At 46.6% G+C, this 26,378-nt stretch overlaps 1 protein-coding gene across 1 annotated transcript in view; it reads left to right on the top strand.

Annotated features, from left to right (window-relative positions):
• Positions 1–26,378, top strand: part of ATP5F1B (ATP synthase F1 subunit beta) — a 67,447-nt gene that overhangs the window by 26,940 nt on the left and 14,129 nt on the right. The window contains exons 7-9 of the mRNA XM_033939775.1: positions 3,224–3,346; positions 7,235–7,447; positions 17,152–17,353. Coding sequence (XP_033795666.1) covers positions 3,224–3,346; positions 7,235–7,447; positions 17,152–17,353 — 538 coding nt within the window. The remainder of the gene's footprint in view (positions 1–3,223; positions 3,347–7,234; positions 7,448–17,151; positions 17,354–26,378) is intronic.

The raw sequence follows: 26,378 nt of genomic DNA, 5'->3' as shown, positions 1-26,378 counted from the left end.
GGCTATTCAGGAGGGGTTCCCTGAATGGAAAAATCTTAATAATCAGTATAGTCTGGAGTTCTTATGCTTTCAGGCGGATTTCCTGGGACACCAGGCCGCACAGTGGTATAAATTAATATCTGGATATATGAATAAAAAACTAAAGACTAGTCTTAGAGACATTTGTAGCATTGAGATTAAGCATCAAATTTCTGCATCTCAATGGCCACGAATTTGGTCTTGAAGAATAAGATGTACAGTGTCCATCTATGAGACAAACTTGATTCTTTTTGTTACATAGAGCTTTTTGGACCCCAGTTCGTTTACAAAAGTTAAGATAGCTCTAAGTCTAATAGTTGCTGGCACTGTAATCTGGAAGCAGGGACTTTGGATCATTTAATATTTTATTGCCCCTGTATCATGACCTTTTGGAAATCAATTTGGTCTCAAATAAATTGTTTATTAGAAAACCATGTAGCGTTATCATATGACACTATTCTGTTTGGTATGTCAATGAGAACAAAAAGTCAAATTTCATCAAGCAAGAACAAACTTTTATTGATTATGACAGGAGTCGCCATATTACCAACAGTTGGAAAAATTATAATAATCTTAGTTATACATTCTGGTGGAATTTGTTGTGTCACATTTATAAGATGGAAAGAATAATTGCTTTGCAGAAAGGGAATTATAATAATTTTATAAGGATCTGGGGGCCATTGGCAAATTATTGTAATGAGTAGACATCATTTTCCATTGACAGTATATTTATACATAGGGGGGAGGGGGTTGGTATGAAATTTTATTTAAAGATTAATCAAATAAATAAGATTATAATATTTATATGATATTTTTGATTGAAATAATTGAGGGAAGGGTGGGTGGGAAGGGAATAAATTTATGTATTTATGATGATGATAGAAAGATTTTCAAGTGATGTATAAAAGTTTTAAATGATGTAATGTGCACTTGTAAGATGAAAAATGAATTTTCCCCTATAATAGACTCCGGAAGAGTGTTCAGTTGTCTATCACTCTCTGGTTGAAGAAGAAGTTCCTTATGTTTGTACAGAATCTATCCCCTTTTAACTTTAGAGAGTGCCCTCTTGTTCTCCCTATCTTGGAGAGGGTGAACAACCTGTCTTATCTACTAAGTCTAGTCCCTTCATGAATGTTTCAATCATGTCCCCTCTCAGTCTCTTTTTCAAGGGAGAAGAGGCCCAGTTTCTCCAATCTCTCACTGTACGGCAAACTAGGAAGTTGAAGTATCATAACCAGGCAAAAGCCGCATATAACCTCTTATAATATTTATGTTATTTCAGGTCCTTATCCTGAATGGTAAATGCCAAATAATCCTCTACGTCAAACCTCCTTCCCACCCTTAAGCAATTTGACTTAAACTTTATTCTACAAATAAGCTAAAACTCTGTCTGAAAAAATGAGGGAACAGCAACACTTATCCAAATGGCTAGACTGCCAGGTCCAACGTTGGTACGTGTTTTTAATTGAGCACAGGATGTTTTAATGAAAACACGTACCAACGTTGGACCTGGCAGTCTAGCCATTTGGATAAGTGTTGCTGTTCCCTCGTTTTTTCAGACAGCGTTTTAGCTTATTTGTAAAATAAAGTTTAAGTCAAATTGCTTAAGGGTGGGAAGGAGGTTTGACGTAGAGGATTATTTGGCATTTACCATTCAGGTAAGGACCTGAAATAACATAAATGTTATAAGAGGTTCTATGCGGCTTTTGCCCAGTTATGATATTTCAACCTCCTAGTTTATATATTACTTAGAGTTTTCTCGTGTATTGGGTTGCTGTCTTAACAGCTTGAGCAGGATGTAATGTATTTGTGCAATAATATATATGTGGGTTATTAACATTGATTTAAATGCTAGACATCTTTACTATCCACAAAGACCCCCTTTTATTGATATAGAGTGATTGTATTGTGGGTTGGATATGGTTATAAGTGGTCAGTTTTGCTATTTTAGAAACCCAGATAATAACATTCCATGCTACCAGTCCCAGAGCAAGCAGTGGCTTCCCTCCCATGTCTGTTTCAGTAGACTATGGGCTTTTCCTCCAGGATCTTGTCCACCCCTTTTTTAAACCCAGTCACTGTTACCACATTCTCCAGCAACGAGTTCCAGAGATCAACTATTCAATTGGTGAAAAAAAATATTTCCTCCTATTTGTTTTAAAAGGTATTTCCATGTAACTTCATTGAGTCTCCCCTGGTCTTTGTAATGGTTGAAAGAATGGAAAATCGATTCACTTTTAGCCATTCTACACCACTCAGAATTTTACACCTCAGTAATTTCTTTTCAAGCCAAGGAACCCTAGCCTCTAGCCCAGGGGTGTCAAAGTCCCTCCTCAAGGGCCGCAATCCAGTCGGGTTTTCAGGATTTCCCCAATGAATATGCATGAGATCTATTTGCTTACACTGCTTTCATTGTATGCTAATAGATCTCATGCATATTCATTGGGGAAATCCTGAAAACCTGACTGGTTTGCGGCCCTCGAGGAGGGACTTTGACACCCCTGCTCTAGCCTTTGCTCATACAAGAGGAGTTCTATCCCCTTTATCATTTAGTCGCTCTTCTTTTGAACCTTCTCATTATCTTATTTTGAGATACAGCGACCAGAATTGAAGGTGTGATATAGTGACTAATTATAGTCCTAGACCTTAAGCAGTTGCTAGTTTTCACATTTTTCATTGTCTTTGATTAGACTTAATTTTTGAAAGTGTTAACTGGAGGGGAGAATGATAAGATGGTGTCTGGGAGGTGGACTTCTGCAGCAGAGCTACTGATCTTGGGAGGGGGCTTCATCTTCATAGACAAGAGGAAAGTGAAGCTTATAATTCTTCCCTGGCTAGTATATCTTTTAGCACAAAAATTAATACTGATTCTGGCCATTCTGCTTCTGTGATATCAGGATTAGCCCTGGCCATTGTTGGAGGGGGGGGGGAGAGGAAGCCTCGAGTATATTTACAAGGTTATATATTTAGAATTTTTTTCATGTAATTTTTTATTTCTACGGTTCCTTTCTGCTTTCTTTAATAGCATGAAACCACTGATCAGGGGTCCTTCTATTTTGTGTATGAGTTTGCATGTTACAATCAACTTGTAATATGGTAATTGTAAGATAATTTTGTAAAACTATAAATAAAAAAATTGAAAAATATGTTAACTGGAGACATTGGAATTTGTGGTTTATCTATTGCTTTTTCTGCCTGGTTTCAGGTGTCTGCTTTGCTGGGCCGTATCCCCTCTGCTGTAGGATATCAGCCAACCCTGGCAACAGATATGGGTACCATGCAGGAGCGAATCACCACCACAAGGAAGGGCTCCATCACATCAGTGCAGGTAAGTCTGTGGGGGTGAAAGTTTAACTAATTTAGGAGCTTCAGAGGTGGGAAAAAGCATTTACTATTGGTGTAAAATGTGTTAGTTGTTCCACAGTATTTTGGAAAAGACGTTAAGTCAAGTGTGGTGTTTGCTGAATGGCAATGTACAGTACTTTAAAGTTCTGAGTAAAGAATGACATGGGGATAAAGTTTGGCCCCGTTCCTGCCCTGTCGCCTTGAGCTCAGATTGATACCATCTTTTCACAAGCCTCAAACAGTTATGATTTTATATTTAAATCCATTTTATTAAAGTTTTTAAAAAAAGAAACAATATTCTGTATAACTTCTTTATATCACAAGCAATACTGAACAAGAATCGGCAAAACCCCCGTCTCCCCTCCACTGTCTGAGAAACTGAAGCCAGATTACTACTGAAGATTACGTAGACAATTCATGCTAACAGAATACCTGTGTCACACACAACACAAATACCAAAATATATAATAGCTGACCAAAATGATAAAACAAATTAAACCCAGATCCCAAGAAACCACATCTTAAATGTAGTTCAACACCAAAGCAACAGAAACATTTCCTCTTATACTGTGCAAAATATAAAGATTACATCTGCTAGGAATGGTGTTGAAATGCAACTAGGGCAACTACCTCCTGGCCAGAGGGGTAGAAACATAGAAAATGACGGCAGAAAAGAGCTATAGCCCATCAAGTCTGCCCATTCCAAATACCCGCCCCCTGACTTTACTCCCTTAGAGATCCCATGTGAATATCCCATTTTCTCTTAATCTGACACGCTGCTGGCCTCAATCACCTGCAGTGGGAGTTTGTTCCAATGATCCACCACTCTTTCGGTGAAGAAGTCCTTTCTATAGTCTCTATGAAACTTCCTTCCCCTGATTTTCAGAGGATGCCCTCTGGTGGTCGATGGTCTCATGAGACAGAAGATACCATCTTCCGACTTGATACGGCCCGTGATGTACTTAAACGTTTCAATCATGTCTCCCCTCTCTCTTCGTTCCTCAAGTGAGTACAGCTGCAATTTATTCAGCCTTTCTTCATACGTGAGATCCTTGCGCCCCAAGACCATCCTAGTGGCCATTCGCTGAACCGACTCGATTCTCAGCACATCCTTCCATTAGTGTGGTCTCCAGAATTGAACACAATACTCCAAATGAGGCCTCACCATGGACCTGTATAGCGGCATCATGACTTCAGGTCTCCTGCTGACAAAACCTCTACGGATACAACCCATCATTTGCCTTGCCCTGGAGGAGGCCTTCTCCACTTGATTGGCAACCTTCATGTCATCACTAATGATCATCCCTATATCACGTTCCGTCGTGGTCTAAGTCTAATGGAAGCTGAAGAAGGCATGGCCTGGTAGTGGGCTTTGGGGTCCCCTCCCAAATTTCTGCCGTGGGCCTTAGCTCTGGCAGGATACACATTTCAAATCTGACATTCAACACAAAAAAATAATTCTACCTATTCGTTGTCCGTTTTAATTAATTTTTCAAAATCGTGTTTGTCCCAGGCTTTGGTTTCTTTCCCCCCCAGTCTTCTCTTAACTTGTTCACTTCCCTTCCCCCCCAGTCTTTGCTTAACTTGTTCACTTCCCCCTCAACCAGGTCTTTGCATAACTTGTTCACTTCCCCCCTCCCTCCCAGGTCTTCACTTGTTCACTTCCCCCCTCCCCCCCAGGTCTTCACTTAACTTGTTCACTTCCCCCTCCCCTCCCCTCCCCCCCAGGTCTTCACTTAACTTGTTCACTTCCCCCTCCCCTCCCCTCCCCCCAGGTCTTAGCTTAACTTGTTCACTTCCCCCCCTCCCCCCAGGTCTTAGCTTAACTTGTTCACTTCCCCCCCAGGTCTTTGCTTAACTTGTACACTTCTCCCCCTCCCCCCCAGGTCTTTGCTTAACTTGTACACTTCTCCCCCTCCCCCCAGGTCTTTGCTTAACTTGTACACTTCTCCCCCCCCCTCCCCCCAGGTCTTTGCTTAACTTGTACACTTCTCCCCCCATCCCCCAGGTCTTTGCTTAACTTGTATACTTCTCCCCATCCCCCCAGGTCTTTGCTTAACTTGTACACTTTTCCCCTCCCCCAGGTCTTTGCTTAACTTGTACACTTCTCCCCCCTCCCCCAGGTCTTTGCTTAACTTGTACACTTCTCCCCCTCCCCCCCAGGTCTTTGCTTAACTTGTACACTTCTCTCTCCCCCCCCCAGGTCTTTGCTTAACTTGTTCACTTCTCTCTCCCCCCTCCCCAGGTCTTTACTTAACTTGTTCACTTCTCTCTCCCCCCCTCCCCAGGTCTTTGCTTAACTTGTTCACTTCTCTCTCCCCCCCCTCCCCAGGTCTTTGCTTAACTTGTTCACTTCTCTCTCCCCCCCTCCCCAGGTCTTTGCTTAACTTGTTCACTTCTCTCCCCCCCCTCCCCAGGTCTTTGCTTAACTTGTTCACTTCTCTCTCCCCCCCCTCCCCAGGTCTTCGCTTAACTTGTTCACTTCTCTCTCCCCCCCCCCCTCCCCAGGTCTTCGCTTAACTTGTTCACTTCTCCTCCCCCTTCCCCAGGTCTTCACTTAACTTGTTCACTTCTCCTCCCCCTTCCCCAGGTCTTCTCTTAACTTGTTCACCAGGGTCTCTTGCCCATTTGACACTATTCTCCATGCTCACCATCCATCTTCTATCTCTGTGTCCATATTCTTTCCCGTGTTCATCTCCCCACATTTTTCATCACCACTCTGTCCTATCCTCTCTCCCTGTGTCCAGCATCACTCCTGTGTCCTTATGCCCCATGTGTTCAGCATATTCCCTCTATTTTTGTATACCCGTGTCTAGCTTCTCTCCTCTTCCTCCCTCCCTTCCTCTTCATCCCCTTGGTTCAGTGCCTTTCTTAACTTCCTTCCAGTTCCAGCTGTCGCCTCCTCTCCCCCACCCCCACAGTATCTATCTCATGGAGGTTCAACAGGATCCCCTTAGCGCTTTCTCTCTTCCAAGCCGTTCCTTCTGATGCAACGTTCTGTTTATAGGAGATGAGATCAGCAGAGGGAGATCCTGGAAGCTTTATAAGGTACAATACTGTGAGGTGAGGGTGGGGGGAAGACAACCTATGTTGGACTTGCAGGAGTGGTGATCAAAGGAGTTTTTTGTTTACTGTCCCATGGAAACGGTAAAAAGCCTTGCTCCTGTGATAAAGTTCTGTTTCTTCATCCATGGTAAATGTGATAATTTTTATTTCCACAGGTTCTTATCCCCATGTTCTCTAGTTTTAAATTGTTATTTTACTCCCTGAGCTAGTTGGGATGCTGTGGAATTAGCATTCAAAACTGATAGGATAAGTCTGTCCCACATACATTAATGACATCTAATCTGATCTAATATTTGAGTCACTCTACACCTGATTAGGTTCAAGGTGATATACAAATCAATATGAATGCAAAAGACTGAGGAATTTAAGGTGACAGCATTTAGGGCCTTTGATTTCAGGGTTCCAGTAAGATCCCTAGGGCATATCTAGTCAAGGACATTTATTGCAGTAGCTGCACAAAAGAAAGAAATAGAATATAGGGGAGTAAAGGCTCAAGATGGCAGTCCAGCAGCTAGTACTGACCAAGCTGGAATCTCAAGCAGGATACTGGTGGCCTAAATGTCTTTGGGTGAGCAGAGACGAAGTAGGTGAGGAAAGATCTTGTAAACATACTATACAGTCTGTAAGTCAAGGCTCTCAATTTTGTTTTTGGAAGACACAAATATTTGTGCCTTCTGAGTAGGGTGCTGTCCCTCTAGGTCCTGTGTTTGTTTCCCCTGGGATTTAGGCTTTTTATTGTGCCTATGACTGACATCTTTTAGAGCCAGGGCTATGCTTTGTGAAGTAATTCTTGTTCATGTTCTAGGCTATTTATGTACCTGCTGATGACTTGACTGACCCTGCTCCTGCCACCACCTTTGCCCACTTGGATGCCACCACAGTGTTGTCACGTGCCATTGCAGAATTGGGTATTTACCCTGCTGTGGATCCTCTGGATTCTACTTCTCGTATAATGGACCCAAATATTGTAGGGCAGGAGCACTATGAAGTTGCCCGTGGTGTGCAAAAAATACTGCAGGTAAGAAACCTTAAGCTGTCTATTCTTTCCCTCCCCCCACCCCCTGTTCTATGCAAATGGAATATAACTTGAATAGGATAACAAAGACAAATCACTTTCATGCTTTACAAAGTTAAACTTTATAAGTTATCAGATATTTATCTATAAGTTGAAATGATTTTGAGTATTTTCTTCAATATCATTAACATGCATTTGGGAGAGAGGACAAAAAAGCCATTCCAGAAGTATCTGCATGTGGAAACATTAGAAATTTTAGACTGCATATATGTGGAAATGGCAACTTCAGAAAGCTGCTGTTTTACAATTGTAGATCCCCAGGATGCAGAGATTAAGAGGATATGGTCTGGATTGGCCAAAATTGTATGTACAGTTGACTCCACCTAAGTGCACGTCGGTTAAGCGCATGCTTCAATTATCCGCACCTAAACTTTGGATATTTGCAATTCTGATAGGCACACAATCTGCTTGTGCGCACTGATGTCTTGGGTCCCACCTCTATTCTTTCATGTTACATTCACTCTGGTTAAATGCAATTACATTCTGACGTGGATGAGCCACGTGTTTCGGAACTCCAGCCTAGGCTTGGTCTGGTGTTCGAACTTTCGGAACTGCAACATGGCGTCGCCTTTCACGTTACGTTAACTCCTGTTAAATGCAATCACGTTCTGACATGGATGAGCCACATGTTTTGGAACCTCAGCCTAGGCCTGGCCAGGTGTTTGAGCTTTCGGAACTACACCATGATGTCGCATGGACAAAAATCATTGTCTTTGGCTGAACGTGTCAATGTCTTAAAGCAGGGCTGCCCAAGTCCAGTCCTCGAGATCTACTGGCAGGTCAGGTTTTCAGGATATCCACAATGAACATGCATATGAGAGATTTGCCTGCACTGCCGCCTTGATATGCAAATCTCTCTCATGCATGTTCATTGTGGATATCCTGAAAACCTGGCCTGCCAGTAGATCTCGAGGACTGGACTTGGGCAGCCCTGTCTTAAAGAGACTTGACCAAAGGGAGAGTCAGGTCTCTATTGCAAAACATTACAGCGTTCATACTAGCCAGATTTCTCGGATTGACAAAAAAGAGCAAGCAATATTGAAAGACTGGCCAAACAGCAATCCTACCAGAAAACGGAAATGAATTGGGAAGGCTGGAGACGTTGAACTGGTGTTGCTGCGATGGTTTGCTGAAGCTAGAAGTCGACAACTGCCAATCGGTGGACCCCTGCTGATGGAGAAAGCGGCACAGTTATCTGAAGAACTGGGTGTAGAAGACTTCAAAGCAACAAACGGATGGTTAGAGAGGTGGAAAGTTTTTGTAATTAACATTTAAGAAGCAGCATGGAAAAACAAGACGCAGATGAGTTTGGTGCAAAAAGAAGGGTCATGGAAGTGTTGCCATCAGTCATTGGTGGATTTGAACCATGTGATGTTTTCAACGCCGATGAAATGGGCCTGTACTGGTGTGCCAACATTGGCGTTCAAATGCAGCAAAGCTGTTGGCTTCAAGGTGCCAAAGGAGTGATTGACATTGCTGCTCAGTTGCAGTATGGATAGTAGTGAAAAGCTCGAACTACTGGTAGGAAGAATCAAAATCCTCAGTGCTTCAAAAACATTAAACGCCTGCTTGTTGAATATGAAAGCAACAAAAACATATACATTTTTAATCATTTACTGGATTGTTTATACTTTGTGGTCGGGTTAGGGACAGTGAAGTCAATGATGGTCCCTGTGTTAACCCCAGTTCGGTGATAACACTGAATCAAAGGGTATAAGGTCTGAGCACTTCACAATAAGGTTTTAATTTTAATTGAGAGCTGTGATTATTCATATTCATCACAGAATATTATCCCAGGACAAGCAGGCAGCATATTCTTAACACATGGGTGACGTCACCGACGGAGCCCTCGGTACGGACCTTTTTAACTAGAAGTTTCTAGTTGGCCACACCGCGCGTGCGCGAGTGCCTTCCCGCCCGACGGAGGAGAGCGTGGTCCCCAGTTTCTTCGTTTCCGCGGAGCGAAGAAGACGCGTGTGTTTTTTCAACGGCCGTTGAAACCACTTTTTTGCCTTCCCGCTCGCGCTTTTTTTCCTTATTTTTCTTTCTTTACCTTCGGGTTTATTTTACTTTGATTTGTCAAAAAAAAAAAAAAAAAACTTTGCTTTTTTTCCCCTTTTTTCCGTTTTTGCCCCGGCGGGGCCTGTTGCCAGTATACAGGCCTCGGGATTCGATTTTGCGGAGGCTATCTTCCCCTTCATGCCCCCGCAGGTCGGTTTTAAGAAGTGCCAGCGGTGTGCACGCCCGATCTCCATCACTGACCCACACAATTGGTGCTTGCAGTGTCTGGGTCCGGAGCATCGGGCGGACTCCTGCACCCGCTGTGCCACTCTTCAAAAGAGAACCCTTAAAAACCGAAGAATTCAACAAACTCTTCTTTTCGGCACCGAGTCGGCGATGGACTCCTCGTCTTCAACGGCGGTACCTCAAAAATCGGCTCCGTCGACCTCGACACCGACCGACCCCACATCGGCGTCGCTGGCGCCAGGTAAGCCGGCTAAGAAGCCTTCCTCTTCCCTCGAGCGCCCTCCGGCTACGGTGGCGACACCAGCCCTACCGGCATCGCACCGGTCCCGCAAACGCTCCGCCCCGATCTCGGTGAGTGCCTCGTCATCGGCCTCCTCATCGCCAGGGCGTGGAGCGGAATCCAAGGAACCGAAGAAAAAGAAAGCGGTTCCGATGCCACCCCTGGATGACCGTATCTCGGCCATCTTAAAAGCTCAACTCCAGGAACAGTTAAAGCAACAACTTGAACACCTGTTGCCCACTATCCTGGCACCGCTCCTTCCGGTACCAGACCGGCCCGAGCCCCGTACCGAGCCCCCGGTGTCCACCCCTTCGGTACCGGTAAACACCTCCATGCCGATCCTTTCAGCCGAACAACTCCATGTCGATCCGGTGGTTCATTCCCATGCCACATTGGATCCTCCTCGGCACCAGGCGGTACGGCATTCTTCCCGGGACCGAGATCGACGCCGGTCGTCCTCTCCTGGTACCGTTTCGGTGCGCTCTGGAAAGTCTTTGTCCAAGACTCGCCATACCGCGCCCTCCACCCCGGTGTCTCGACATGCACCAGAGGTCAGGGACCCTGACTTATGGGAGGAAACTCCTCTCGGTACCGAAGAGGATCCCTCCTCATCTGATGAGGAACCATCGGCACCCGATGCCACCTCTAAACCAGAGCAGTCCTCATTTTCTAAATTTCTGAGAGAAATGTCTGCTGCCCTATCTCTTCCACTAGAATCTGACTCAAAGAAGTCTCAAGCCTTTCTAGAGGCCTTAGACTTTGAGCAACCTCCTAAGGAGTTCCTCAAGCTTCCCGTGCATGACATCCTGCGGGAAACTTTTTACAAAAACTTGGAAAGTCCCCTCACGGTACCGGGAGCCCCCCGTAAACTGGACAACCTTTACCGTGTCATCCCTATTCCTGGATTCGACAAATCTCAATTGCCCCATGAGTCCCTTCTGGTTGAATCCACCTTAAAAAAGACTCAGGGCTCCAGTGTCTATGCCTCTACCCCTCCTGGCAGAGAAGGTAAGACCATGGACAAGTTTGGCAAGAGGCTTTACCAGAATGCCATGCTTGCCAACAGGGCAAACAACTATTCCTTCCATTTTTCTTTCTATCTGAAACATTTGGTCCAACAACTGTCTGCCCTCCAGAAGTACCTTCCTGAGCGCAAGGTCCCGCTATTCCAACAACACATCTCTGGCCTTCTCCAAATGCGCAAGTATATGGTCCGCTCGATATACGACTCCTTCGAGCTCACCTCTCGGGCCTCTGCCATGGCCGTAGCCATGCGTCGCTTGGCCTGGCTCAGAGTCTCCGACCTGGACATCAACCACCAGGATCGTCTGGCCAACGCCCCCTGTCTCGGGGATGAACTTTTTGGCGAGTCGCTGGATTCCACCACCCAGAAACTCTCTGCCCATGAGACCAGGTGGGACACCCTGATCAAGCCGAAAAAGAAGGCTCCGCCTGCCCGACCCTATCGGCCTCAATCATCTTATCAGCGGAGGTTCTCAGCCAGGCCACTCAATCCGCCTCCCCAGCAATCTCGGCGACCCCGTCAACAGCAACACCATGCCCAGGCTAGATCTCAGGCCACTCAACCCTCTAAGCCTCCTCAGCCTGCTAAACAACAGCCCTTTTGACTCTTCTCTCCAGGGCATAGCCAGTCATCCACCCTTGCTACCTCTTCCACAGCCCATCGGGGGTCGTCTCACCATTTTCTCCAGCCGTTGGGAAGTCATCACGTCGGACCAGTGGGTCCTCAACATCATCCGCCACGGCTACTCTCTCAACTTCCAGACTCTTCCACCGGACAACCTTCCCGTAGAGTCTGCTTCACACTCATCTCAAACCCCCCTCCTCCTGAGGGAGGTTCAATCCCTCCTCCTTCTCAATGCCATCGAAGAAGTACCTCCAGATCAAAGGGGTCAGGGATTCTACTCCCGCTACTTCCTGGTTCCCAAAAAGACGGGAGACCTCCGTCCCATTCTCGATCTCAGGGACCTCAACAAGTGTCTGGTCAAGGAGAAGTTCAGAATGCTCTCCCTTGCCACGCTTTACCCTCTTCTTTCTCAACACGACTGGCTATGTTCCCTGGACCTCAAAGAGGCCTACACTCACATCTCCATCAATCAGAGTTCTCGCCGCTACCTGCGGTTCCAGGTACTGCACCACCACTATCAGTACAAGGTGCTACCGTTCGGCCTCGCTTCCTCACCCAGGGTCTTCACCAAGTGCCTTATAGTGGTAGCGGCCTTCCTCAGGTCTCACAACCTCCAGGTGTTCCCCTACTTGGACGATTGGTTAGTGAAAGCACCTTCATCTCAACTCGCGCTACAAGCTACTCATCACACCATCTCTCTCCTCCACCTCCTGGGGTTCGAGATCAACTACCCCAAGTCGCATCTGCTTCCCACCCAGCGACTTCAATTCATTGGAGCAGTTCTGGACACCACGCTAATGAGGGCCTTTCTCCCCTCCGATCGTCAGCGGACCCTGCTCCATCTCTGCCGTCAGGTGCTCATGCATCCCTCCATTCCTGCCCGCCAGATGATGGTCCTCCTGGGTCACATGGCCTCGACGGTGCATGTCCTTCCTCTGGCACGTCTCCACCTTCGTACGCCTCAGTGGACTCTAGCCAACCAATGGTCACAGACTACGGATCTTCTTTCTCATCCCATCTCTGTGACATCATCTCTTCAGCAATCTCTCCAATGGTGGTTGAACTCCTCAAATCTTTCCAGGGGTCTACTTTTTCATCTGCCCCCCCACTCTATGATCATCACCACAGATGCGTCCCCCTACGCGTGGGGAGCTCACCTAGGAGATCTACGCACCCAGGGACTTTGGACCCCACAGGAGCGTCGTCATCACATCAATTTCCTGGAACTCAGAGCCATGTTCTACGCCCTCAAGGCTTTCCAACATCTTCTCTGTCCTCAAGTCCTCCTCCTGTGCACAGACAATCAAGTCGCCATGTACTACATAAACAAGCAAGGCGGCACCGGATCTCGCCCCCTTTGTTTGGAGGCTCTGCGCATCTGGACCTGGGCCACGGACCGCAATCTCTTTCTCAGGGCGGTCTATATCCAGGGCGAACAGAACTCTCTGGCCGACAATCTCAGCCGCATCCTTCAACCTCACGAGTGGACGTTGGACCCTCCGACTCTGCTATCCATCTTTGCTCGATGGGGCACTCCGCAGGTGGACCTCTTTGCAGCACCTCACAATCATCAGCTGCCCCAATTCTGTTCCAGACTCTTCTCTCCTCACCGTCTGGCTCCGGATGCATTCCTGCTCGATTGGAGGGATCGGTTCCTGTATGCCTTCCCTCCACTTCCTCTGATGTTGCGGACCTTGTCCAAACTCCGCAAGGATCACGCCACCATGATTCTTATCGCACCTCGGTGGCCTCGCCAACACTGGTTCTCACTCCTGCTCCAACTCAGCTCCAGGGAACCCATTCTACTTCCTGTGTTTCCTACTCTACTTACGCAGCAGCATCAGTCTCTACTGCATCCCAATCTGTCTTCGCTCCACCTGACAGCTTGGTTTCTCTCGGGCTGACCTCTCCGGAGAATCTATCTCAACCGGTCCGCCTCATTTTGGACGCCTCCAGGAAACCGGCCACTCTCCAATGTTACCATCAGAAGTGGACCAGATTCTCCTCGTGGTGTCTCCGGCATCATCAGGAACCCACCTCCTTAGCGGTGGAAACTGTCTTGGAATATTTGCTCTCACTGTCCAATGCTGGCCTCAAAACTACCTCCATCAGAGTCCACCTCAGTGCCATCACTGCGTTTCATGAGCCTATTCTCGGAAAACCCCTCACGGCTCATCCTCTGGTTTCCAGATTTATGAGAGGGCTCTTCAATATCAAACCGCCTCTCAAGCCTCCTCCTGTCGTCTGGGACCTGAATGTGGTTCTCTCAGCTCTCATGAAACCTCCGTTTGAGCCTCTTGCCACAACTTCGCTCAGGCTTCTTACCTGGAAGGTGCTTTTCCTAATTGCCATCACCTCTGCCAGGAGGGTTAGCGAACTGCATGCACTGGTTGCCGACCCACCTTTCACTGTTTTTCACCATGACAAGGTTGTTCTGCGTACCCACCCTAAATTCCTTCCCAAGGTGGTCTCGGCTTTTCACCTTAACCAGTCCATTGTGCTGCCCGTCTTCTTCCCTAAGCCTCACTCGCATCCTGGGGAACAGGCGTTGCACACGCTGGATTGTAAGCGTGCCCTTGCTTACTATCTTGATCGTACCAGAGCTCACCGAACATCCCCTCAGCTATTTTTGTCTTTCGATCCCAACCGTTTGGGTCGTCCTGTCTCCAAACGGACACTTTCCAATTGGCTTGCTGCCTGTATTGCTTTCTGCTACGCTCGGGCCGGTCTCTCACTGGAAGGAACTGTCACGGCCCACAGAGTCCGAGCTATGGCTGCTTCTGTAGCTTTCCTCCGCTCCACGCCCATCGAGGAAATCTGCAAGGCGGCCACTTGGTCCTCAGTTCACACATTCACTACTCACTACTGTCTGGATGCGTTCTCCAGACGGGATGGACACTTCGGCCAATCTGTGTTACAAAATTTATTTTCCTAATGGCCAACCATCCCACCTCCCTCTTTGTTAGCTTGGAGGTCACCCATGTGTTAAGAATATGCTGCCTGCTTGTCCTGGGATAAAGCACAGTTACTTACCGTAACAGGTGTTATCCAGGGACAGCAGGCAGATATTCTTACGTCCCACCCACCTCCCCGGGTTGGCTTCTTAGCTGGCTTACACTAACTGGGGACCACGCTCTCCTCCGTCGGGCGGGAAGGCACTCGCGCACGCGCGGTGCGGCCAACTAGAAACTTCTAGTTAAAAAGGTCCGTACCGAGGGCTCCGTCGGTGACGTCACCCATGTGTTAAGAATATCTGCCTGCTGTCCCTGGATAACACCTGTTACGGTAAGTAACTGTGCTATATGAGTTATCTCCCTATCAGTTTGTTGAGAGTCAAGCACTGCCATTTTTCTTGCAAACTCAGCAACTCAGGGGCTGGATTCTGTGCTTGCATCAATCATTGCCATCACATATCTGAGGACAAGTGACCTGTAATGACGTTTGAAGTTTGCGATTATCCCTTGGTCCATCGCTGGATCAAAGAGGTTGTGTTTGGTGGCTGAAACACGAGTTTGATGTCTGTTATTTTACGTCATTGCTGTGTGCTGCGCAGTTATCACACAGCATTACAATCTGCCTCCTATACCTTCTCATCAGATTGTCAAGCTTCTGTAACCATTCAATCCACAATGTCACACTTATCCATATATCACTTATCTGAGTTTGCTGGATTTGCTGAGTGGCTGAGTAGTTTAGATTTCGGTAACCTCAGTGGTGTTAAAATGCTGTACATAAATAAGTGCTAAAAGTAACAAATATAATCCCTGGCCCCCTGACTCTCTTCATATGGTACAGGAGGCATGGAGTCGAGTCTTTTATCATCAATGATTTCAAATTGCTATCAACGGGCGAGCCTCGTTCATGCATCTGATGAGACAACTGAAGCTGATACTTCGTCCATTGAACTCCCAGTTGGACTCTCGTCACAAGAGTTTGAACTGTATGTTGCTGTTGACAATCTGCCCACATCATCTGACAGCACTAATTCCGATATCTGTACAGTCATAAAGGACACTGCAGACAATGAAGAATCTGATGAGGACAGAGATTCTGTTGCTGTCATCATGACTAATGAACCACCTGCAGAGATTGTTTCCTTCTTGGATGTGCTGAAGTCCCTACACACACTGCATTGTTATCTGGAGATAAATGGCTGTCACGACTATGGACAGTTTTACAGCATCAGTAGTCAAATACACAGCCTGAATCGTGCAATTTGCGTGCAGAAAACAGTGACTGATTATTTCAGTAAAATGTTGGTTTAAAAAAAGGTTTATTGCATTAGACCGAACAGTACTGTTTCTATGAACTGTATTACATTGTATTTAGTGTGTTTTTGGTTGAATAAAAGGTTTATTGCTTTTGACTACAGCGTACTGTGATTTTTCATAACTAAAAAGTGGTACTCCTATTAAGCGCACACTCTGTTTTAAATGCACATGATGATCCAGTCCGAAGGGCGTGCACTTAAGCTGAGTTGACTGTAATACTTATTTAAATTTCACTGTTAATTACACAGATTTTAATAAAGAACTTATCTTAGCTAGGACTTTTCACTAGCAATTACACATCCCCCTCCATATTCGCGGGGGTTAGGGGCAAAGCTGGGCTGCGAATACAAAAAATTGTGACTAACTTTAGGGCTGACTCTGTCCCACCCCTGCCTCTCAGACTTCTCCACTGTACTTAGTTTTTAAAGACTTCTGGTCGAGCGGTGAAGCAGGGCAGGAGCTGGGAACAAAAATGGCTGCTGTGAGTTTCTGCAAGACCATGAGAATTCAACGGCAGCCATTTTTGTTCCCAGTTATGCTCAGGGCAGGAGTGTAGGAAGATTTCTCCTGCCTTGCTTCACCGCTAGACCACCAGGCTGTAAAAAGTAAGTGGAGAGGTCCAGGAGGCAGGGATGGGTCACCCAGACAAAACCTGCGAATAACCGAAGTCATGAGTTCCGCTAATATGGAGGGGGAGGTGTAGGTAATGCGTCTCAATTAACCACTTTTCATTTTGCTTCCAAACTTTAAAAAGTGGCTTCCTGAGTTAATAGGTGTCCTTTTATGTATAGGTTTTAAAATGGTCATAACATGTGGCATCTACTGAACTATTGCTTTTTTCTGCATGTGCTCATGCTGTAAGTGTTAAGTACCTGCAGGATTGCATATGTTTGCTATTTTAGAAAAGGCTCTGCATTCGGCAGTAGGGTGTAAAATACTACTGAAATTATGAACGTTCTGACTTGGATGTCCTTTTTATACAAAATGGTCCTTTTAAATGTATTAAATAAAATAAATGAATTCCAAGAAAAAGGGGTTGATGCATCTGATTGGGATCCTTGGGCAGTGATATTTGTTGTTGTATCTCTGCAACAAGCATGACTGTGGCAGGACATGGGGAAGTTTATGCTGGAGGCTTTTCTGTTGTTGCAGTATTGTACACAGTAATTAATGGTTCTGTTCCCCTTACCCTCTCATTTAGGACTACAAGTCCCTGCAGGATATTATTGCCATATTGGGTATGGATGAACTGTCTGAGGAAGATAAGCTGACAGTAGCTCGTGCTCGTAAGATTCAGCGCTTCTTATCCCAGCCTTTCCAGGTGGCTGAAGTGTTCACGGGTCATTTGGGTAAACTGGTTCCACTGAAGGAAACTATCAAAGGATTCCAACAAATCCTGACAGGTGAGTTCCCAGCCTAGCTGTTGGCAACTAGAAGTTTAGTTCTGTAGCAACTAACTTTTCCAATTCCAGTGAAAAAAAAAAGATGAACTAGAAAGGGATACATTTTCTAAAATTCTAGATGAGAGGAAATAACCAATTAATAGCAAGTTGTCGTAACTGAAGTTCTTTAGCGCCTCTCCAGACTGGCACAATTCACTGATAAGTAATAGCTCACCATGGCCAGCAGGTGGAGACTGAGACAAAACTTTTGGCTGTAATACTAATAGCTGTGATTCCCTCAATATAACCTTCTGTTCTCAGTCTCCAGCAGGTGTGGTAAGCTGTGAGAGTGGTCAGTGTAGGGCTGTTGGAATTTGTGTAGTGCTCCTTGTCACCAGACTAAGCTTGGGGGGACCCTTTTGGAGGTCCGTCCAACCTCAGGGGTGTCACACTCGACAGGTCACGAGTTGAGTTCCTCCCCTCCCCCTTTCCTCCACCTCCCCCAAAATTTTATAGAGGTGCCACTGCTGTAAGCCTTGCCACCGATAACTGGCAAGGCATATTGCTTGGAGAGCCAGTGGAGTCTGTTCTGACAGAAAAAAAACAATCCTAAGGCTGGTCTGAAGGTAGCCTTCAGTTCATTGTTATTGCTTTTTATTGCTAACCGGCAATTTTTCCCTTGGCTAGGTTGCATATTGTGCAATGAGCACTTTAAAAGGGAAAAAGTGCTCCAGATGCAAGGTCGATGCGGCCGGCCTGTGCTCCCAGTATTACGGCCGCTGCAAAAGGGAATCCTTGTCGGCTTTGGGTGCCAGCGTCCAAGGATCCCCTTTGAGTGCCTCGCACACCGGCAGCTGACAGCGGGGAAGCCCAGGCTTCCCTCACAGCCCATAAAGGGTTTCCCCCAGCCGCCGATGGTCAGGGACTCCCTTACAGCTGCTGCGGCGTGTTTTTCGGCAGGCTTTGTTCTGATTTTGGCAGGAAGCGCCTCTGTTTTGTCTGCAGCCTCAGACTCGGGTGACCTCCCCCCCAATTGGAGAGATGGGCAGGTTTCTGCTGGGTCCTCTGTGTTTTCAGTGAATCCCATTGGGCCACCAGGGGCTTTTCCCCTGATTTTTGTTTTTGTCTTATGCAAGCCTTATCTTCAGGTGGCTGGGGGTCCTACTTCCGCCCTGGGGGTCTCGGGGTTTTTTTTCCCTCTGCATCCACTCCAGTTCGGCCTCCCTCAGTGCCAGTTTTGTCCCTGTCTCCTCCTCTTGTCCAAGTGGCTGAGTGTCTCTTGGGACGATGATTTTTTATATTGGGAGCAGTTTTCTTTTGATGAGGACCTGGACCCTTTGGGAGACCTCCAGGATCCTCTCAGGGGGATGGATGCCGCTGGTGGAAGTTTTTCAGTTCCGTCAACTGGTAAGGATGTGTAGGTGGTGCACATCTTTCAGTGGGAAAATCTCCAGAATCTTATTCTTCAGGTCTCCACGGTGTTGCGTTTCAAGGAAGACGCGAAGGAGCCACCACATGTGGTGGACCTTCTGCTTCGAGAGATTCGCTCAGCATCTCACTCTTTTCCTATGCTTCAGGATATTCGGGATATTGTGCTTGTACAGTGGAAAGCGCCAGAGGCGCCCTTTCATTTAGCGCGCTCTATGGCTCGCCTGTATCCCTATCCCAGAGGGGGATAGGGATACCTTGAAGTCACCGGTAGTGGACAAGGTGGTCTTGACCATCATGAAACAGCATACAGTGTCTGTTGAGGGCGACTCAGCTTTGAGGAACTCTGAGAAGTGTAGGTTGGAGTCCCTCCTTAAGCAGAATTTTGATGTCACTGCCCTAGCAGTCCAGACAGCAATGTGTGGCAGTCTTGCGGCTTGGGCATGTTTTCGGTGGGCCAAGCGTGTCCTTGACTGAGTCTGATGAATAGTCCTTGGTGGAACAGGCAGTAGCCAAATCGAGATGGGTGCTTCTTATCTCTCTAATGTCATGTATGACCTGTTGCGAGTGTCAGACAAGTCAATGGCTCTCGGGGTGGCTGCTCATCATACCCTGTGGCTCTGGGCTTGGTTGGTAGATGCAGCCTCTAAGGCTAAACTGATGAAATTCCCTTTTGAGGGGTCTTTTTTGTTTGTCAAAGATTTGGACAAGTTGGTTCAGACATTAACAGACTTCAAGGTGCCCCGTCTTCCTGAAGACTGTGCCCGCCCGCCTGCGCATGGTGGTGTTGCTCAGGGGTGTTTGCGTGATTTACTACTAGTACTACTATTATTTTTTATTTCTATATTGCTGAAAGGCGTATACAGCGCTGTACATTTTAACATACAGTAGACAGTCCCTGCTCAGAAGAGCTTACAATCTAATTTAGACAGGACATTTCAGGGTTGGGGAGATTATAGTGGATATAGATATCTGACAGCAGTGAGTGGGAGTTGAGAGTTGAAAGCAGTTTCAAAAAAGTGGACCTTTAGCTTGGATTTGAACACTGTCAGGAATGGAGCATGACATTGATTGAGACAGTCTGTTCTAGGCATACAGTGCCGCAAGAAGGAAGGGACGGAGTCTGGAGTTGGCAGTGGAAGAGAAGGGTACAGATAAGAGGGGCTTGCCCAATGAGCGAAAATCACAGGGGGGAAGCATAGGGGGAGATAAGTGAAGAGATATATCAGGTGGCTTCAGAGGGAATTCACTTGTAAGTCAGCAAGAGGAGTTTAAACTGTATTCGGAAATGGATGGAGAGCCAATGAAGTGATTTGAGGAGAGGAGTAATGTGAGAATAGCGACTCTCATGGAATACAAGTTGCGCAGCAGAATTTTGAACGGATTGAAGAGAGAGATGGTTGCGTGGGAGGCCCGAGACAAGTACGTTGTAGTAGTCTAATGATGATGTAGGTAATGAGAGCGTAGACAAGGGTTTTAGTCATGTGTTCAGAGAGAAGAGGATGGATTTTGGTATTATAGAGGAGGAAGCGACAGGATTTGGCAGTTTGTTGAATTTGAGCAGAAAAGGAGAGAGAGGAGTCAAAGCACCCCAAGGTTGCGAGCCGACGAGACAGGGAGGAGAGGATAGTGTTATCCACAGAAATAGAGAATGGCAAGAGGGGGCGGCGGGTTTAGGTGGAAAGATAAGGAGTTCAGTTTTAACCATGTTCAGTTTGAGATGGCAGCGAGACATCCAAGCGACAATGTTGGACAGGCAGGCTGAAATTCGGACCTGAACTCCTGCAGAGATATATGACATGGAGAGGTAGATCTGGGAGTCGTTGGCATAGAGGTGATATTGAAAACCATGAGGAGATCAGTGTACCAAGAGAGTGGGTATATAGGGAAAAGAGGAGAGGGCCCAGGACAGAGCCTTGGGGTATGCCAATAGACAGTGGGATGGCGGCAGAGGATCCACCATAACATTCGCTGAAGGTAAGATGAGAGAGAAAGGAAGAAAACTAGGAGAGCAGAACCCTGGAATCCCAGCGAAGACATGTTGAGAAGGAGGTGGTGATCAACAGTTTTGAAAGCAGCAGACGGACTCTATCCTCATTCTTCTTGATCTGTCTGTCTGCTGCCTTCCAGTGGACTCTACTCTAGCCTCATTCTTCTCGATCTATTGGATTTGGCCAGGAACAAGTCGTTAGAGTTCTTGCAGGATGGCCTGGAGAGGGGCCTGGCTTGGTCTTTTCTCCGGGTTCAGCTTGCAGCTTTGTCTGTATTTCGCAGGTTGCTTTAGGGTAAGCGTTTAACTTCTTATCTAAGAACATAAGAACATAAGAAATGCCATCTCCGGATCAGACCTTCGGTCCATCAAGTCCGGCGATCCGCACACGCGGAGGCCCTGGCAGGTGTACACCTGTCGTAATTTATAGTCCACCATATCCTTACATGCCTCTCTTAAGGAGATATGCATCTAGTTTGCTCTTGAAGCCTAGGACGGTCGATTCCGCAATAATCTCATCTGGGAGGGCATTCCAGGTGTCAACCACTCTCTGAGTGAAGCAGAACTTCCTGACATTAGTCCTGAACCTGTCCCCCCTTAGCTTCATTTCATGTCCTCTAGTCCGTGTCAAATTGGACAATGTAAATAATCTTCTCTGCTCTATTTTGTCGATTCCTTTCAGTATTTTGAAGGTCTCGATCATATCCCCACGCAGTCTCCTTTTCTCAAGGGAGAACAATCCTAGTGTTATAAGTCTGTCCTCGTATTCCAGTTTCTCCATACCCTTCACCAGTTTTGTTGCTCGTCTCTGCACCCTCTCCAGCAGTTTTATATCCTTCTTTAGGTAGGGAGACCAATGTTGGACGCAGTATTCCAAGTGTGGTCTGACCATTGCCCTATAAAGCGGCATTATAACTTTCTCCGATCTACTCGAGATTCCTTTCTTTATCATGCCCAACATTCTATTTGCCTTCTTTGCCGCTGCCGCGCATTGTGCCGACGGCTTCAGGGTCCTATCTATCATTACACCCAGGTCCTTTTCTTGTTCACTCTTCCCCAGAGTTGCACCTGACATTGTATACTCGTATTCCTTATTCTTATTGCCTAAATGCATTACCTTGCATTTCTCCACATTGAACTTCATCTGCCATTTCTCCGCCCATGTTTCTAACCGACACAAGTCGCTCTGGAGTTTCTCTCTATCCTCCTGCGATCTGATCGCCCGGCATAGTTTTGTATCGTCTGCAAACTTGATGATCTCACTGGATGTTCCTTCCTCCAGGTCATTGATATAAATATTAAAAAGGATCGGCCCAAGTACCGAGCCCTGGGGTACACCACTAGTCACTTTCTCCCAGTCGGAGAACTTCCCATTTATGCCCACTCTCTGCTTTCGGTTTTCCAGCCATTTGCCTATCCATCTTTGTATATCCCCCTCTATGCCATGGCTTTGTAGTTTCCTGAGAAGTCTTTCGTGTGGAACTTTGTCGAACGCTTTCTGGAAGTCCAAGTATATTATGTCCACCGGCTTCCCACTATCAATTTGCTCGTTCACGGTCTCAAAAAATTGGAGTAAATTCGTCAAACATGATTTCCCTTTCCTGAATCCATGTTGACTGGGTTTCATCAAGTCGTGTGCGTCCAAGTGCCGGACCATGCTATCCTTGATCAGTGCTTCAACCATCTTGCCGGGGACAGACGTAAGACTCACAGGTCTATAGTTGCCCGGTTCCCCTCTCGATCCTTTTTTGAAAATTGGGGTGACGTTCACTATCCTCCAGTCGTCCGGTATCTGTCCAGTTCTGATTGTCAGGTTTGCAAGTTTTTGCAATAACTCTCCGATTTCAACCTTCAATTCCTTTAAGACTCTCGGGTGAATTCCATCTGGTCCAGGGGATTTGTCACTTTTAAGTTTGTCGATCTGATAGTATATCTGGTCTAAGTCCACTTCAACTGTGGTGAGGCTGTCTTCTATTTCTCCTGCAAACACTTTCTCCGCTTCAGGTATTGTTGAGGTGTCCTCCTTCGTAAAGACGGACGCAAAGAAAGAATTTAGTTTGTCTGCGATTTGTTTATCTTCCTTGATGTACCCTTTTCTTCCCTGGTCGTCCAAGGGTCCGACTGCCTCTTTTGCAGGTTTTTTCCCTTTCACGTATCTAAAGAAGGGCTTGAAGTTTTTTGCCTCCTGGGCTATTTTTTCCTCATATTCCTGTTTTGCATCCCTCACCGCCTTGTGACATTTCTTCTGATCATCTTTATGTTTGTTCCAGGCTTCGGTTGTCTTTATGTATTTCCATTTTTTGAAAGAGTCCTTCTTTTCTTTTATGGCTTCCTTCACCTGTTTGGTAAGCCATGCCGGTTCTCTTTTGCTCTTTGATCTCCGATCTTTGGAAATCCTCGGAATGTAGAGATCTTGTGCTTCTGTGATAGTATTTTTCAGTAGGGACCATGCCTGATCTACCGTTTCAAGTTTGTCCACCTTCTTTTCGAGTCGTTTTTCTACCATGGCTCTCATGTGATCGTATTTACCCTTTTTAAAGTTCAAGGTGGTGGTTAAGGTTTTGGCATGTTTCCCTTTCCCGATGTCAAGTTTAAAGTTAATTACATTGTGATCACTCGTTCCCAGTGGAACCATGACTTCCACTTCTGTTATCGGTCCCGTGAGGCCATTTAGGACCAAGTCCAAGGTGGCGTTGCCTCTTGTCGGCTCTTTTACCATTTGTTCCAGGAAGCAATCCCCTAGCACCTCCAGGAACTTGGCCTCCTTGCCGCAGTTGGAGGTTGCTAGTTTCCAGTCTATCCCTGGGAAATTGAAGTCTCCCAATATAATTATATTGCCTGTCTTGCATTCTTGTTTGATTTCCTCCATCATTTCTGAGTCAGTTTCCTCCGCCTGTCCTGGGGGACGATAGTAAAGGCCAATTTTCGTATCTGCGCCATATTGACCAGGAATCTTGATCCAGAGTGACTCAAGCTTCTCTTTCATTTCTGTTGTAACCATTTCAACAGACTCTATTCCCTCCTTAACATATAGAGCAATACCTCCACCTTTCTGCCCTACTCGATCTCTTCTATACAGCTTGTATCCCTGTAGTACTGTGTCCCATTTGTTTTCTTCATTCCACCATGTTTCTGTTATGCCGATGATATCCAATATGTCATGTCTTGCTATTGTCTCTAGTTCCCCCATTTTGTTACCTAGACTTCTAGCATTCGTATACATACATCTAAGTTCCCTTCGTGTTACCTTTTTGGACCTTCTACTCTTGGCCGTCCCTGTAGTTTCAATTACGGTATCCTTTACTGCTCCTGTGTTATCACCCTTGTTTGCTGTGTGGTCGTCCCCTCCTGTGTCTGAATTGTCCCTTCCTGCTTTTTCTCCCTTATTTGCCATGAGGTCGTCTTCTCTTGTGTAGGAGTAGTTTTCCTTGGCTTCTTCGTCGGGGCATCCTGCTATCCGTGCCATCGACCGGTGGTCGACTGTCGGCTTTCCCCTATCTTTCAGTTTAAAGCCTTCTCGATTGCCTTCTTCATGTTGCCTGCCAAAACTCTTGCTCCTTCTTTGTTGAGGTGTAGTCCGTCCCTTCTGTAGTACTTGCTTTTTCCCCAGAACGCCGTCCAGTTGCGCACGAAGTCGAAGCCTTCTTCTTCGCACCATCGTCTCATCCAGGCGTTGATTACTTGCAATTCCCCTTGTCTCTTTCCATCCGCTCTTGGTACTGGGAGGATCTCAGAGAAGGCCACCTTCACCTCCCTGATCTTCAGTTTTCTTCCGAGTGAGCGGAGCTGGCCCTTCAGCTCTTCCCTGTCATACTTCCGCCCGCTCACATCATTTGTTCCCACGTGGATAAGCACAGCGGTGTCCTCTCCCCGTGCGCCATCTATGATCCTGGAGATCCTGTTGGTCACATCCTTCACTCTTGCTCCAGGCAGACAGGTGACGACTCTGTCCTCTCTTCCTCCTGCGGTGTGGCTGTCCACATGTCGTATAATGGAGTCGCCTACGATGATCCCCATCTTCTTTATTCGGGGATTCCTTGGGGGGCGTAGGTCCACGTCCTTGGAGTAGAGCCAGTCTTCTTCCTCCAATGATACTCTTGAAATTGTTTCCTGTTCTTTGGGTGGGGCGATGTCTTCCTGTGCTCTCACTATTCCAACTACTGTGCGGTTGTCTCCTACCTCGTCTTCGGTTTCTTCTGTGTTTGCATGGGTGTCTTCTCTCCTCACATCGGTTTCCTGAGTACAGTTTTCCAGCCCTGGGATCTCTACGTGGTGCTGATGAGCTTCCTCTATGAACATTTCTAGTTCCTTGACCTCGTCGTTTGGGCTGTACTCCACTAGCATCTTCTCCTGTGCTCGGATTCTGTCTTCGAGTTCCATCACTGTTCCTTCCAATAGTCTTACCTGACATTTCAAGCTATCCATCTCCATGCATCGATTGCAAATGTATGCCTGGATCCCCGAAGGGAGGTAGTCATACATATTGCAGCCGATACAGAAGACCGGAAAGCTCACCTTCTGACTTCCTTGGGCTTCCATTTCTTGCTTCCCTTGTGGATGTGGATGTGGTTCACTTTTTGAGGGTGGCTAAGTTGCTTTGGCCTTCGGTTCCAGCCTGGGATCTCAATCTGGTCCTTTCTGTGCTCATACACCCTCCCTCTTATGAGGTGTTAGCAAGGAATATTCTGAGTAGTCACTGCTACTTTGCTCAGCTCTAAAAAAAATGATAACTGAGACTTGTTGAGACCGGTAAAATGACTTTCTGCTGTGCAGGAGTTAAGTTATGGAACTCCTTGTTGGGTCAGATATGAAATTGCTGTGGAAAAGGCAGGTTTAGAAAATTCCTTAAGATGCAACTATTCGTATATGACACTTTAGCTATTTCTGGTAAAGTCGATGAACTATTCATGCTCTTTATTGTCCACATCATGGTATATTTCTGAGGATTAGTCATATGTCAGTTTTATCGCATATATATTTTATTACCTTGGTTTACGAGCATAATTCGTTCCAGAAGCATGCTTGTAAACCAAATTGCTCATATATCAAAGCGAGTTTCCCCATAGGAATGAATGGAAATTCGCTTGATTTGTCGTCGTCATCATTGTCCCCGAGGCCACCGGTGCTGCTCCATTCCCCCCCCCCCCCCACTGCCATCCGACATCCCATACACACCCAAACACCATCCCTTACCCCGATTTGGCACCATCACCATTGCACAGGACATGTCGGTGCCCAAAGATCCTTCCTCTTGGTTGGGCTGGGCCTTGAGCATCTGCGCATGCTCAAGGCCTTCTAGTTCTCGCTCTCTCAGAGGCAGTGGTTAGTATTCAGGGAGCTTCGGTGTCTGTTTGTGGGGCGGTGGTCATGCACGGAGCTGCGAACTTTGATGTGCTGCAGTCGGGGCCTCTGCTTTTCTCCCCGGAATTTGTCCTTTTGCTGTATAAGGCTTTTTTGCTGCAAAAGGCAAACTCGGATCAGGCTGGGGGGTAGCTTGGCCCAGGTTTCTGCTACCTTCCTCGGACTGAGTTGGGAGGGAGTCAGCAGGTGGCCAAGCAGCGCAGACTGGTTCCTGCTGCTGAGGAGGTTCAGTGCTCAAGCTCTGATCTTTCACTCTCCCTGGGTCCT

Source organism: Geotrypetes seraphini, chromosome 3 (assembly GCF_902459505.1).
Source record: "Geotrypetes seraphini chromosome 3, aGeoSer1.1, whole genome shotgun sequence".
In the NCBI taxonomy this organism is placed as follows: domain Eukaryota; kingdom Metazoa; phylum Chordata; class Amphibia; order Gymnophiona; family Dermophiidae; genus Geotrypetes; species Geotrypetes seraphini.
The sequence above is the reverse complement of the archived record's forward strand: the minus strand, read 5'-3'. Positions and strand labels throughout refer to the sequence as shown.